Here is a 14,598-nt window from a genome sequence, read left to right on the forward strand (position 1 = left end):
TGTGTGTGTGTGTGTGTGTGTATGTGTATGGGGAGGGGGGGTAGATGTAAGTCACTAGTCACTAGATTGGCTTCAAATTTGTGAACCATTTGACTCATCATTTCAAGTAGCTGGGATTACAGGCTTGTGTCACTGTACTCAGGTTAGATTTTGCTTGCTTTGTTAGTGGTTTGTACCATTAACAGCTACTAAAAACCCCAAGAATAGACAAATAGCTTAGAATTCCAGTACTGGATAAATAGATTCAAAGTCAGTTGCCACAGGAAGACTGGAAGTCTGGCTTTAATGCACTCTCTGTACTCTCATTGATGGAGAGACAAAAGAACAAAATAAATAGTTTCTAATTCCTACATTTCAATCTTCTGTTTGCCTTAATCATTTTATATTCTTGCATTGATCCATTCATTATACATTGATTTATTCTTACCTATTTTGTTCTGTAGTGCATTTAAGACACATAACAAGAATGACCCCCTCCAAAAAAAGCCAATCAGGAAAAACAAAAATATATTTTAGATGATTAGAAACAGATACAGGAACTAGTTCCAACAGCAAGGTTGAAGTGATGGCCAGTGTTTGGATTAGGCTTCCTGGTGGCAAAAGCAAAAATGAAAATGTAATAGACACAAAATTACCTATTTACTCAAAAGTAAAATCTCCCAAAATGAACAAAACAAAACTTTTGTACTTGAAACTGACAGAGATGTTATGTATATCTTTATTTAAAACTCAGTGAAAGAGTGAAACGATCCCACAATATAGTGTGACAACATGCAATCAAACAACACTTTCTATTTCTTTAAAGGATTCTTTTTCTTTGTTTGGCTTTTCCCTTCTTCTGTTTCTGAATACTACATCATTTGTTTATTCTTATGAGGTTATCCTACATATTTTAATATTTAATGAAATTTAAGTTTATCATTTTACTTCCCCCTGAGAAATACAAGCAGGTTATAAAGCTATATAATTGAACACTTCAGTTTGTATTGATTTCTATTTTCACAAATTAAGAGTAATTATTAGTTTAGATGGTCAATATTTAAACTTATTTATTTAAAAATATCTTTGCTCACCACTTCTTGCATTTCAGACTTTCTATTTGGATTCATTTTTTTCTGTGCCTAAAGTAGTGAGTCCTTTAGAATTTCTCTTTCTGAGTGTCTGTATTTGGTTTAATGTGCCTTAAAATATGTTTTATTTTACCCTTATTCTTAAGAGATCTTTTTTTTTTTTTACCACATGTAGAATTTTGGATCAATAACTTTTTTCCTTGGTGCACTGAAAATACTAACCTACTGCTTTGGTCCTTTAGTGCCATAGAAAACACTGCTGTAACTCTAATTTTTATTCCTTTGAGGTGATTTGTCTTTTGCCTTTAGGTATATTTAGAGTCTCTCATTGATGTTGGTGTTCTCAACTTCCATTATATGTGGAAGTGATTTCCTTTCCATTTATCGCGCTTGAGATTTGTTGGAACTTTTCCTTTGTAGTTTTTCAACAATTCTGTACTTTATCTTTCATTTTCTCTTTGAATATTGTCTTTTTTTGATTCCTCCTCCTATCCCCTTCAAGGACTCCAAGTAGACATAAAGACTCTCTCACTTTGTTTTCCTTTTTTCTTAGCTTCTCATACTCTGCTCTTATTTCTCTGTGTTGTATTCTATATAATTTCTTTAGAGTTATCTTATGCTTTATTAAATAGCTCTTAATTTTATTCAGTCTTCTGTTTAACTTGTATGTAGTTTTAATTTTATTTTCCATTTATAGACATTCTATTTTCAAATTAGAATTTTGCTGGGGAGATAATATGAGCACTTCAATATTTGGTAGTTTCACAGTTGTGTGAACATAATGGCATGTTCAGCAATGAACTGAGGTGGCTCTTGTTATGGCTTGTATCTAGATGTCCCCCAAAGTCTCATGCACTCATAGGTGGGCTTTTTTAGAAGAGGCTGGATCTAGCATGTGTCATGCTGAGATTAAGATTGTATGATTATTAAATTAGCCCACTGATTGGTTTGGCACATGCCCTAAGCCAGATAACCTAGGTAGAATATAAAAGAAGTAGAAGGAAGCTGCTATTGTTACTTGCTTGCTTTTGCTCTCTTCTGCCTACCATGATCTGTTTCTTCTCTGGCCTAGTCTGATTTTGTGGGGGTGGAACATTCTGTAGATGTCTATTAAGTCCATTTGTTTAAAAGCTCAGTTCAGTTCTAGTATTTTGTTGTTGATTTTAAAACTAGACCCTTATCTTTAACCACAAATTAAATAAAATCCAAGTGGATTAAAGATTTAAATATTAAAATAGTAACTCTAAACTTGCTGGGAGATAAGTTAGGCAGAGCTCTTGAAGACATTGGCATAGGAAAAGACTTTATGAACAAATCCTCAGTAGCACAGCAACTAACACAAAGAATCAACTGTAATCTCATCTTATTAGAAAGCTTCTGCACTGCAGAATAAACCACCAACAGAGATAAAAGACAACCTACAGTGTGAGAAAAAATGTTTAGCAGCTGCTTCTCAGACAAAGGACTATTATCTAGAATATATAAAGAACAAAAATATCAGGCCTCCCAAATATAAAGACCTGATTCAAAAAAGGTCATCTGAAATGAACAGATATTTCTCAGACAAAGAAGTAAAAGCAGCAAATAAATATATGAAAAACTGTTCCACATCACTGTTCATTCTAGAGATGCAGATGAAAACAACACTGAGATTCCACCTCCTCCCAGAAAGAATGGCTGCTCTCAATAAATCAATCAATAGCAAATGCTGGTGCGAATGTGGGGAAAAAGGAACCCTTCTCCTTTGTTGGTGGGAGTGCAGACTGGGAAATCTACATGGAGATACCTCAAAGAACTAGGATTAGAGGTTCCATTTGACTCAGCTATCCCTCTACTGGGTATCTTTCCAAAAGAATTATAACAATCATACCACAGATGTATATGCACATCCATGTTTATAGCAGCACAGTTTGTAATAGCTAAAACTTGGACACAGCCCAATTGCTCATCAGTTGGAGACTGGATTAAAAAGATGTGGTTTTTCTATAAAATGGAGTACTATTTAGCTATAAAAAATGAGAAACTAGAGAGATTTATAGCTAAGTGGATGCAAAATAAGGCCATACTCTTAAGTGAAATAAGTAGGACACACATGTGTAAATAGTTTCTCTGGTATGAAAAACTAAACTTGTAAATAAGATCCAAATTGTATAACTAATATTGTGAAATAGGAAGAAAAAGGCTAAAGGTGTAAGGGAAGTGGCAAGCATGGGGGAAAAGAAATAAGGGAAAATAAAAAATATGAGAAAAGGAAAAAATGGAAACAAAGTCTCTATAAATGCTGAAGGGTGGAGGGAGTAAAGGGAGGGTAGGGGTATGGGGAAAAAAAGAGATCCAAGATCTGTCATGTAAAGGTACAAGATCCCAATGATGAATGTAACTGTACTATATACCTAAAAAGTACCAATAATTGTAATAAAAAAAAGAAAGTCTAGGAAGACACCATTGTGTTCTGTTGTTTCTTATTGTTCTCATGCCATAAATTGCCATTTCAGTGGCATGTTTTGTCTTTTTTTCTTTCTTACAGGCTCATACTCTGTGGAACATTAGAACATTATTTGTAGGATTTTTTTGAACCAGATTCAAGTTTGTGTCCTCCAGAAGAGACTTTCTTTTACTTCAACTGCCTAGGGTGCCATCTGTTTTCTTTTTTTTTTTCTATCTGTTTTTTTATTTCAAAAAATTTTTATACCATACAGCAATATGAATCTGGGTCAACAAACTACAAAAACCACCATCATGTATAAAGTATCTTGGCAAAAAAAAAAACTGAATCTAATCAGTAGAAACATTTGGTCAAATCTAGAATATGGGTCAGAGAATAGACATTCTACTTGCTGTAAATTTTTCAGAAAAGTCATTTTCTCTTCTGTCTATCTCTCTCTCTCAAACACACAAGAAGACAGTCTTCTAAATTAAGAGATAGAAGAATTAAACAATCAAATGCAAGGTAGTTATGTCTAGATATCTTGGGGAAACAGAAAAATTTAAATTTTTACTTTTCCTAGATCTACAAGATTTTACAAGAAATGTCTTCATTCTATGAAATACCTGTTTGAATATTTAATAGTAAAGTTTTCTGTGCTTATAACATTTTCAAACATACAAAAAACTCTATATATTTATCTGTGTGGTGACACATAAACATCGCACAAAGACACAGGCATAGCTATAAGAGTTCAGCTGCAGGCATGGGTAGAGGGTAGGTATGGGAGAGAAATTGATGACTCTAGGAAAACTGTTCTTTGTGCTTTTCTTTCAAATTTGCTGTGGTATTGGATATGCTCAATATGTTACAATTTTTAAATTTTGTGGAACAGTGCAAAAGCAAATAAGCAAATACTACACCATAGCCAAGAAAGGAACATTTCCTGGTTTTGCCTTTCTTAACAGAGACTTTTCTCCTTATCTACCCTTAACCTGAGATAATGACTCTTTGAGATTTCTGCTTCACATGGGAGGTTTTCCATAAGATGCTTGGGTTTTTTAAAAAAAATATCTTCCACCCCTGAGGTTTGTGCTTCCACTTCATGTTTAGCCTTGAGTTTCTTGCTTTCTTGCCAGATCAATAATTTATCTAATTTCAAAAATATTCTTAATCCCAAATTTTTGTTTGTTTTTACAAAAAGGATAACTCTGGCCATCACCTCCCATTTTCCTTCTAGAAGCAGAATTTTGGTACATATTATATGGAAGATCAATCCCAATTATTTTTTTCCCATTCCTGCAGAGATTAAAATAGCAGTGATAACAAGCAAATTTTGAAAACATTTCTTTTCACATCGCTAAAATATATATATAGGCTCTAAAGCATAAATCCAACATATTTACCTTTAAATTACACAGTTGAAAATACAGTTGTCATGGTACAAATGGTGCTCTATCAAACCAATCTTTTGCCCTACTCTGTAAAGCTTACCTACTAAAATTATTATAAATTTATATTTCTATATTCTGAGACAAGAATATAGAAAGATAGGCCAGGTCATGAAAAAATACTTTCTCAGTAAGCAATAATCTTCATAACAACAGTGAAAATAGTCCTGTTGACAAGTGCTGTATGTTTCTTTTTGAGTGTATGCTTTTTTATTTGTTAGAATTTTCTTATCTAAGAAGGAAATTACTAAAGCCAATATCTTTTATGTTCTCTTTTTTATTGTAGTGGGCTTAGGTTGATATCCTGGATGAGAATATGAGAATACTTAGTGAGGCTGTCACACTTCCCATGACTCACACCTCAGATTAGGATCTAGGATAGACCTTTCCCCTAGATAAATGTTATACCCTCAACTTCCCCAATTGCAAGAACTCCACTGGTATTAAAGACATCAGGGGTAGGAGTGTAGCTCAGTGGCAGAGCACTTGTCTAAGCATGCACAAGACCCCGAGGATCACAGAAACATAAATTAAATAAAAAAGACAAACAAACAATATTGATTATACAACAAGCAAATCATAACATTCCATGATGTCTCACAGTCCCTGATTATCAAAGAAAAATTATCCTTTAGTGTCTGTTACAGGTTGTAGGTAGAGGATATTTTTTCCTGGAACCATCCACGACTTGAGCAAGTCCACTAACCTACTTTCTTTCAATATATACACTTATTTCTGCAACACCTAGTAACCATTGAGCAAGTCTAGTGTATACAGTCTTTCTCCTGAGTTTGGAGCCCAGTTTTTGCTACAAGTTATAAAGGCAACCAAAACACAAATTCTAGTTGTAGTTTAAGCAATCAAAATTTACTGTGAGCCTTCTTTTCTTTTCTTTTAATATGAGGGTTGGTTGCCCTTTCCCCAAGAAAATATATTCTACCAGTTCAAAGATTGCCCAAAGCAACCTATGTGTTCCTCTTAGTTAGACTCTGAATAATAATAGAACAATAACCCAATTATAAATGGAATTATCTGAACCTTACCCCCGCCCCCGTAAAGACAAATTGTATGCCAGGGATTAGCTTAAAGGTTTATATTTATTTTTTTACCTAACAGCAATGCTACTGGCACCATGCCTCACATTATGACCAACATCACTATATTCTGATGACACTCCAGGGTAAGGAAAAGAGCCCTTGAAAGGCTTCCTGAGGTCACACAGTAATGGCACAAGGATCAAAGCCTGACACACTCCTAACTGGGATAATACTTCCCTTGCTTTCACTGGCCTTTCTCAGAAATGTTGCAAAAACACGTTTTGAGAGTCATCTTCAGGGCCAAATAAGAATATAAACCTAGAAATAAACCACACTGTTAACTGGAAGACACAATGCCAGAACCATCCTAGTGCTAGTTCTCTTTGACCCACACAAAGGACTAAAGCAACTTCTTAAGGCCACACAGGTAAGAAGGCACCAGTCCTAGCTTTGAACTCTGGAGCTGTTCCCATCCTGCCTGTCCAGACCACAGATAACATGAGGCTTCTTTCACTGGACAGAGCCAGGCTATGATGTATTATTCTGTGACCACAATGGAAATAGCCCTGTTGGCAGGGGCAATATGTCTTCTTCTTCATGCTTTTTTTTTCACCTGCTAAGATTTTCTTAGGCAATGACTTTCAGAAAGGGTAGAGAGAGAAAAGGCAAACAGTAGAAAATTGTGTTTTGGGTTGCACATAATATGTTAGAAGGAAACACACCTGCTAAGATTTTCTTAGGCAATGACTTTCAGAAAGGGTAGAAAGAGAAAAGGCAAACAGTAGAAAATTGTGTTTTGGGTTGCACATAATATGTTAGAAGGAAACAAAAACAAAAACAAAAAATATATTAGAAAGAAGAGGAAGTAAGTTATATTAAAAAGAAGAAATTTGTTCTTCTAGTTTCAGTTCACTTAGTTGGCTCAGAAGCATACTGACCACACATCCCCCAAACCCTGCCAGGCTGCAGAGCCAAAGGACAAGGTCTAGGGGTGGCAGGCCTGGCATTTTCTTTGAAAGGTAATTCAACAGTGCTGACTTTTAGTTTCCTAGCCCCTCCAGTGCCAGTGATTACTGTCCTATCTATATTTCGCCTCATTATTATGAAGACTAAATGAGAGAAAATACAAGACAGGGCTCCCTATCTGAATGAGATAAGTAAAGTCAGTTGGTATTATGATGTGGGTTACTACGAGATAAAAGCTTACTGGACTCTTATACAGAAAAGAGAGAAAAAATGTTGTGTGTGTACTTATGCATATACAAACATGTATACATATGAGCACAAGTATATATGCATAATTAAGTTGTGTTGTGCAAATAAAGGTGACAAAACTAGTCACCATTTTGCAGGAAATCCCTGATGAAGTATGCTAAGGCAAGTCTGAAGGTCTCTGATTTTAGCTGCTTGGCCATCATATATCCACACAGTATTTAAAGATTGGTGCTGTGACCAAGATAAGAGTGGAAGTAGCCCTCAAAATACTAGCAGTGAAGTTGTGACCTTTCAGGTGACTTCAGATAGCTGCAATGGATGGAACACCTTAGTCTATCACAGGGAACCTGGAAATGAGCTTTGTGTGTAGAGGGTGGGAAGCTAAAGAAAGAGGAAGGCATTATGTGATTGTGGGCATGGGGCTCTGGAAGACTTCTCCCAATATAGTTTTAAGGGAAATTTGTACTCAGGGGTCCTTTGCTACTCCTCATCTTACCTTTGTGGGTCTTTGTGCATACCCTCTTCCCTGTTCTTGTCACCATTTTCTCACTTTGTTTTTCTGATGTTATCCTATTTGCAACATCTATTTTCCTTTGTCCCTGGTCAGTTGTAAATGCCATAGTCAAAAGAATCAATGTCACTAATAATTATATTCATACTCAGAACTATTTTTGTCAAGGATCATGGTAGAACTTCATAAAAAAAGCTCTTTTTGAGTATTATATGTCAGAAATTCATTTTAACCAACATGTATGGTGAAACGATGCTACATGTCAAAGAAATTAAATGCCTATATAGAGCAATAAACTACATTTACAGTTCACATTTTCTTATATCCATAAAAGGAAACACATTTTCATAAGATAGATTTTTCACATCAGTGGCCATTTCTCTCCTACTTGTCCTAGATTGATACGAAGCTGGTACACTTTCTATGAAGGGCCAGGAGTAAATCTGTTAGGCTTTTTATTGGCCATATGAATTGGGTGACAACCACTCAACTTTGCCATTGTACCACAAAAGTAACCATAGATAAATGAGTGTGACTGTGTTCCAATAAAACTTTATTTATAGAACTTGAAATTTGAATTTTACATAATTTTTCATGTCAGAAATATTATTTTTAAAAATTTTATGCAAGCCATTTAAAACTAAAAACTATTCACTCTGATCCTAGAAAAGTAGGCAGTGGGGCCAGATTTGGCTTGCAGGCCAGTTTGCCAATCCCTGATCCAGAAATTTGTTTATATTAATAGTATACTTGTCATTAAACTAATTAAAAATGAAGTTATTTTCTTTCTTTCTACCTATTTATTTTTCTCTTCCATTTCTCCCCATACCCTTACTGCTGTTCTGATTTAGCCATTCATCCCTTCTCTCAAGTCTCACGTTTGTTCTAATCACTATAAACCTCATTAATGAATAAGAACCACCTATAAACAACCAGCACTATACTGGGCACTAACAAAGTCTATGACACAAAGATCCCCTGATCATATTAATCCAGCCATTAATCCATTCTCCTTTCCCCTTCTGACAAAATCCACCTCCCATATTAGAGGCTGAAAATAGATCATCACCTCCCCATGATTCCTGGCAGACAAGACGTGAGTATGTCTGTGACCCACTGCTGGACAGTAAAACTTGAGGTAAACGTTGGAATGCTTTGGGCAAGGTTTTCTCCTGGTAGTGGGAGGAGTCAAAGGGAGCTACAAGAGCAGAAACCTCATCCTCTCCTTACTTCCTGCTTTTGTATGGTGTCCTGTAAAGATAAGATGTTTGGAGTGGCAGCAGCTGCCTTGCAACCATCAAGAAAGTTCAATAGCTGATCCCGAGGTATAACATTGATACTTTTCTGAAACAACTGGAAAATTTCAACATTTCTCTCTCCCCTTCTCTCTCTGGACTTCATGTTATAGAAATAATAACCTCCCAGGAGGGGAATTGTTGCCATCAGTTACATAGACGGCCTTTATTTGTGTGATGCTTATATTGTTGGAGTGATATGCACCATGGATTGAAAAGCCATTATAAGAAAAGATAAATTGTCAAATTTCATAGGCCACCAAATGATATTAATTACACTTTTAGTGCCATTTAATTAAGAAAAATCACATACCGATTCTCACTCTTGGGGAGTTCTAATGAAACCAAATAGAAATATGTTCATATAGCTTCCAAACAGTTACTACCCTGTCTCCACCTTTCACTAAACAAGCATCTACTGGAGAGTCCATTGCCCTTCCTATCTCTACTTCCTCTTCTGTCATCCTCACTCCTCAAATGGTTACTGTCTGACTTCCTTTCACTCATACTATTACATCAAATTGCTCTTAATGCAGCCACCAATGACCTCATGTGGATTAATACAAGGAGATTATTTTTTCATTCATTCATTCATTCATTTATTCATTCATTGATCCATTTATGGTCAGAGGATGGAACCCAGGGCCTCATGCATGCAATTCTCAACCAGTGAGTTACACCCTTATCCCCTCAAAAAAGACTGTTTAGTCCATATCTTGCTTGACTGCTCCATCATATTTGGTATGATTCAGCACACCTTCCCAGCACTGGAGTTTACAGATTTTCTCTGACACCATTTAGTCTTTCTTGCTCACTTTTTCTTCTATTAGTTTCTTAGTGTTCCACTTTAAACACTGTTCTCCTCTCATTTCATGCTCTTCTTAGGTTGTCTCATTTGCACTACACTTTGTTGTCTCTTATAAATTAATGATGCCCATAACTACACACTTCCCTCCCAAGTTACAGACCCATGTAACTAAGTGCCTGGTGGACATACCCATCGGAACATCTCTAAGGGCCCTTAAACTCAATATGGCAAAACCAACCAAATCTTCACATTCTCTTGGTATCTCAGTGGATGATGCTTTAATCCACTAACTTGCTTAGGTCAGAAACTCAGATATCTTCTTGACATCTTCTACAAGCTTCTTTTTCAATACTTCTTTGTTTCTTATGACACATCTCCATTATAGTCCTTGTCATTGTGTTTATGTCATTTGTTTGCCTGATTGGACCATGAGCTGGAGAATAGGAATGTTGTAAGCTCATTACCAAACACATACTCTACAAAGGGATGTTCTGGAAGACTCTTGATAAGTGTCAGTTTTTGTTGAGTGAATTAATGAATGAGCACAGAGTAATTATTTGTGGGATCATCATTTGCATTAATGAAAATGAACTCTTAAGATTTTATGCTTGGAAGGGAAATATTTCTTCCAACACACAACTTCAGTTAATGACTGAATAGTGAAAAACACAATTTTCAAATTTAGAGTTGGAAAGAATAGTAGCTATCTAGTTCAAATCCTTAAAAAACTAGTTAGGGGCCATTTGTAATTAGAAGCATCAATAGTCCTATTGATGGTTAACTACAAAAGTCTCGTGTATTTATTCTTTTAGTTAGGTTAAATATAACCCCAGGAAATCAAGCAGTGCTATTCTTTGCTTTAAGACCCTTTTAACCCATAAATGAACCTCAGGTCAAGTCAAATTATACCAAATTTGAAACTCTTTACTTACTCCGGGTAATTCGATGCCTGATGAGCAGCTCCATGGGGACATTTTAAAGATGTTTTAAATTCAACATAGCAAAGCAAAATCATTACACACCCCTTGTAACTGTAATTGCCACTGTAATCTACCAAGGTCAGAAACCCAGGCATCTCTAATATTTTCCTCAATGGTCTTACATATAATATACATTTCCTCTGCTTGTAATACCCTCCCCTAGCTGTGTCACCTGAAGAGTGCATCCTTATCCTTCTGACCCATGTGAAAATCTAGCTCTCCTAGGAAGCCACTTCTCTTAACCCAGAACAAACGAAATTATTACAAATTCAAATTATCTTCCAACAGGTGAGATTTTAGTGTATTTTATAGGTTTGTTTTATATCTCATTATTTAATTGTAATCTGAGCCACATTTTCTTAACAAATACATTTAGACATTTGGTGTTAAATTTTAGCTTTCCTGGCACAGAAATAATTTTTGTCATTAAATATGGCAAGTCTCATCATGTGAATGGATTAATGTATTGTTTAATGAAGAAGAGACCTAATTTAGGAGATGCTAGTTGTCAAAGCTCTCTGGGCTTCAAGTTCAGTAGACAGTTATTAACTGTAATAAATGTCTTCACAATTGCATTTATGGTTGTTTCTTAAAGAGTTTAACACATTATTTAGTAAAGTACATTAAAGAAGTTTAATAAGAGGTTTTATAGAGTCTACTGAGACCCTTAGTGAGATTGAGAATGATTCCATACACTTCTGTTCTTGCTCTCCTAGTCTTCAGTGCCTAATTGCTAAAGCAAAATCTCTCCTAAAGTTGCAAAAAAAAAAAATCCTGCTTTTAATTGCATACTAATAAAAAACCCCATGCTTCATTTGTGATAAATATTTTGTAGAAGAGCTATCTGTCTGTCCTTTAACCAAACACATTCCTTTGTTATTAACAGTAAGCTAAATAAGAGTTCAGAGTCCACATTTTCCAGTGGTATCAGTATCATTAGATAGTACAATGTAAACCATATTCCCTTTAAACATATTTTAATGTTAATAACAATACACTGTTTTTATTTCCTTCAAGGATTTAAGTAGAGGCTAGATGCAGTGGCATAAGCCTATAATCTCAGCACTTTGGGAGGATGATGCAGGAGGATTGCAAGCTGAAGCCCAGTCTGGGCAATTTAGTGACTTAGTGAGATCTTGTGTTAAAATAAAGAAAGGGCTGTGGATGTAGCTAAGAAGAAATAGGGAGATAGATTTTTTTTTCAAAAGGGAAAAAAAGAAACCAAGAGAGGATAGGGAAGGAGTGAAGGGAAGAGAATAAAAAAGAATTAAGATGTGTTACATACGAATGTAATCATTATATACTGAAAACATGTAGTGATAAAAATAAAAATTAAAAAAGAAATGCTGCTGGGCAAGCCAGCTATGTTTTTCAACCTACCACACCTACACATGGATCACTGACATCACAGTAGTTCTTATCCAAGTTTACAGTACTTAAAAAAAAAAAAAAAAAAGATAGCAAGTCAATTTCATGACCTAGTTGCTATTAAGTACTGGGCACTATAGTTGAAATTGGTATTACAAAAATAAATGAGATAATCTTATAGTCTCAAAAAATTAAATAAATCAATATATTATTAAAATTAGTAAAATAAAACTCAGTGTAAGTTCAACCACAGATACATTGAGATGGCACAGAGATAAAACTGATGAACTCTTTCATCTCCTTGAACATAAATTTCATAGCCAATTTAATAAATTTTATTGTAATCAAATTTCCTTTTGATTCTGACATGAAGACAAAGCTTGCTGAGACTCCCCAAGCCTGGCTGTATAAAAATGCAGATTCTCTGGAAGCAAAACTAAATGGTAAATTCTGTTAGTCTGGCAGACAGTCATTTGATTCATCTGTTTCTCCATTACATTTAGTAATCATCTAGTCCAACTGAAATTTATTGTGTGCCCACTCTATATGAGCTATTTTACTAGTAATATACTAGGAATTGGGGATTCCTAGCAAAGATGACTAAAAAAAATGGTATCTACCTTTAAATAACTTATAGTTTAGATCTACTTACATATATAGAGAAAACAGAAAACTACTCTCGGTATTTATAATAGGAGAAATTCCACACAGAGAAATGGTTACGTAAATGATAGAAGAACCAAGAAGTCAAACAGGAACTGTGAGGCAGTGGCTGGAGGGACAAGAGGTGACAGGGCAGAGGCTAGAACCATAGTAAGGATGATAAACAAAGAGTCACAAAGATGCTTACTCAGTTGTACCTTCTACCTTCTTATCGCTCTGTTATGTCCTGTTTCATCCACACTTCTGACGGGCACGCAGGGGGAAGGAGAACTCATGTGAGAGCAAGCAGGCAATATCCACAACATACAAGAACTCACACAGGCATCTGTGAGTCCTCTCCAGTGACTCATTTACAGAGTGGTCTTATCTACTGCTCAGAGTAAGCTTGGTGCAACACTATATACTGTGGTTATTGTTCCTTTTGGTATTTGGTTTTCCTTGTTCCTTAAAGGTACCTATCTGTGTTTTCTAATGCTTCCCAAAGAATAGAAATACCCATCAGCCATGAGCCACAGAATATGCAAATACTCTCTTCAAAGAATATCTTACTCTGAAGCCCACTGTATATAACATATAAATGCAAAACTACTCTGCTTGAAGCTTAATTTGGGAACCTGGATTCCACTCCAGCCCAGGTCAGTGTTGGGGATAAAACCCGGGGACCTGCAGATTCCCACATTTAGTCCATCTCATTAATTACAGTCAGGTTGTATGGAAACACGTACACACAACCTTCTTGTGTCTCTTCAATGTTCTCGTATCAGTAGCTATACAGTGATCCATCCCATCTAGCGGTGTTCGTGTATCATGACGTTAAAGGAGGCCTGGATACACCTGTACATGACCCCAGGCCGAAGACAGCTCTGAAGATAACTCACACCTGTAAACCACCAGCTGCAAATGAAATCATACTCGGTGAGGACTGATCCCACACGAATTTGACATAAGAAGGTGGGTTAGCCTTTTAGGTTGGTGGCAAATAGCTTCTGAAACTTCGAAAAGGCACTGTTTATAAAAGATAGGGTAGAAATACTCCACTGGATCCTCTTCGTTAGTCGAGATTGTTACAGAAGGAACATATTGCTTCTTCCCATTAGTCTGCACTATTCTCAGAAGCCCGTGCCTAGGAGGACCACTACTTTTGTTCTTTCTACCGCTTTCCAGTCCTGGCTCCACACCTTAATCTGTCACATGGAATCTTAGGGGGCAGGGAATAGAGGTGGACAGCCCGGGTGTTTGGAAACAATTCATGTAGCACAGCCCTACCATCCTATATACAGCTCTGTCCTTGAGATGGACGGACGGATTCTTTGTGTTCATCAAAAACACTAACACTGTCAAACTACAACTTGATTTTAAAAAATGTATTCACCAATAAAGAAATGAGTGAAGAAATATGAGAGGCCCGTGGCTCTTTGGACCACTCGAGGGGACAGAACTGTCCTGGACTTCAAGATCCCGTCAGAGGGACCGAGGGGGCGCCAGAAACCTGACCAGGAGGTGGGCTCTTTAGAAAACAGGAGATTCAGAGGAAAGGGGCTGAGGAAGCCCAGCTTCCAGGCGGCGCCGCCGGCCCGCAACCCTCGCTAGTCTTCACAGCCCCCGGAAGCCCACCAGGCTGCGCCCGAGCCTTCCCGGCTCCCACGCTCTGGGCTAGGGGGATCCGGGCCAACTAAATATTTCTTAACCCAAGCAACAGCATCTATATTACTCATAATAACAATCATCTACTCCGTAATATCTTCAGGCCAATGAACGATCTTTCACCCCCAAAA

The 14,598-nt window shown here is 36.4% G+C and overlaps 1 protein-coding gene across 1 annotated transcript in view; it reads left to right on the plus strand.

Moving 5' to 3' along the window:
* Positions 1–12,527: 12,527 nt before the first annotated feature.
* The window catches only part of Thbs4 (thrombospondin 4), a 47,834-nt gene continuing 45,763 nt past the window's right edge, over positions 12,528–14,598 (plus strand). Inside the window, exons 1-2 of the mRNA XM_010604178.2 lie at positions 12,528–12,603; positions 13,616–13,738. Of these exons, the coding sequence (XP_010602480.1) occupies positions 12,528–12,603; positions 13,616–13,738 (199 nt within the window). The remainder of the gene's footprint in view (positions 12,604–13,615; positions 13,739–14,598) is intronic.

Source organism: Fukomys damarensis, unplaced genomic scaffold, assembly GCF_012274545.1.
Source record: "Fukomys damarensis isolate Sample0158 unplaced genomic scaffold, DMR_v1.0_HiC HiC_scaffold_1, whole genome shotgun sequence".
In the NCBI taxonomy this organism is placed as follows: Eukaryota; Metazoa; Chordata; class Mammalia; order Rodentia; family Bathyergidae; genus Fukomys; species Fukomys damarensis.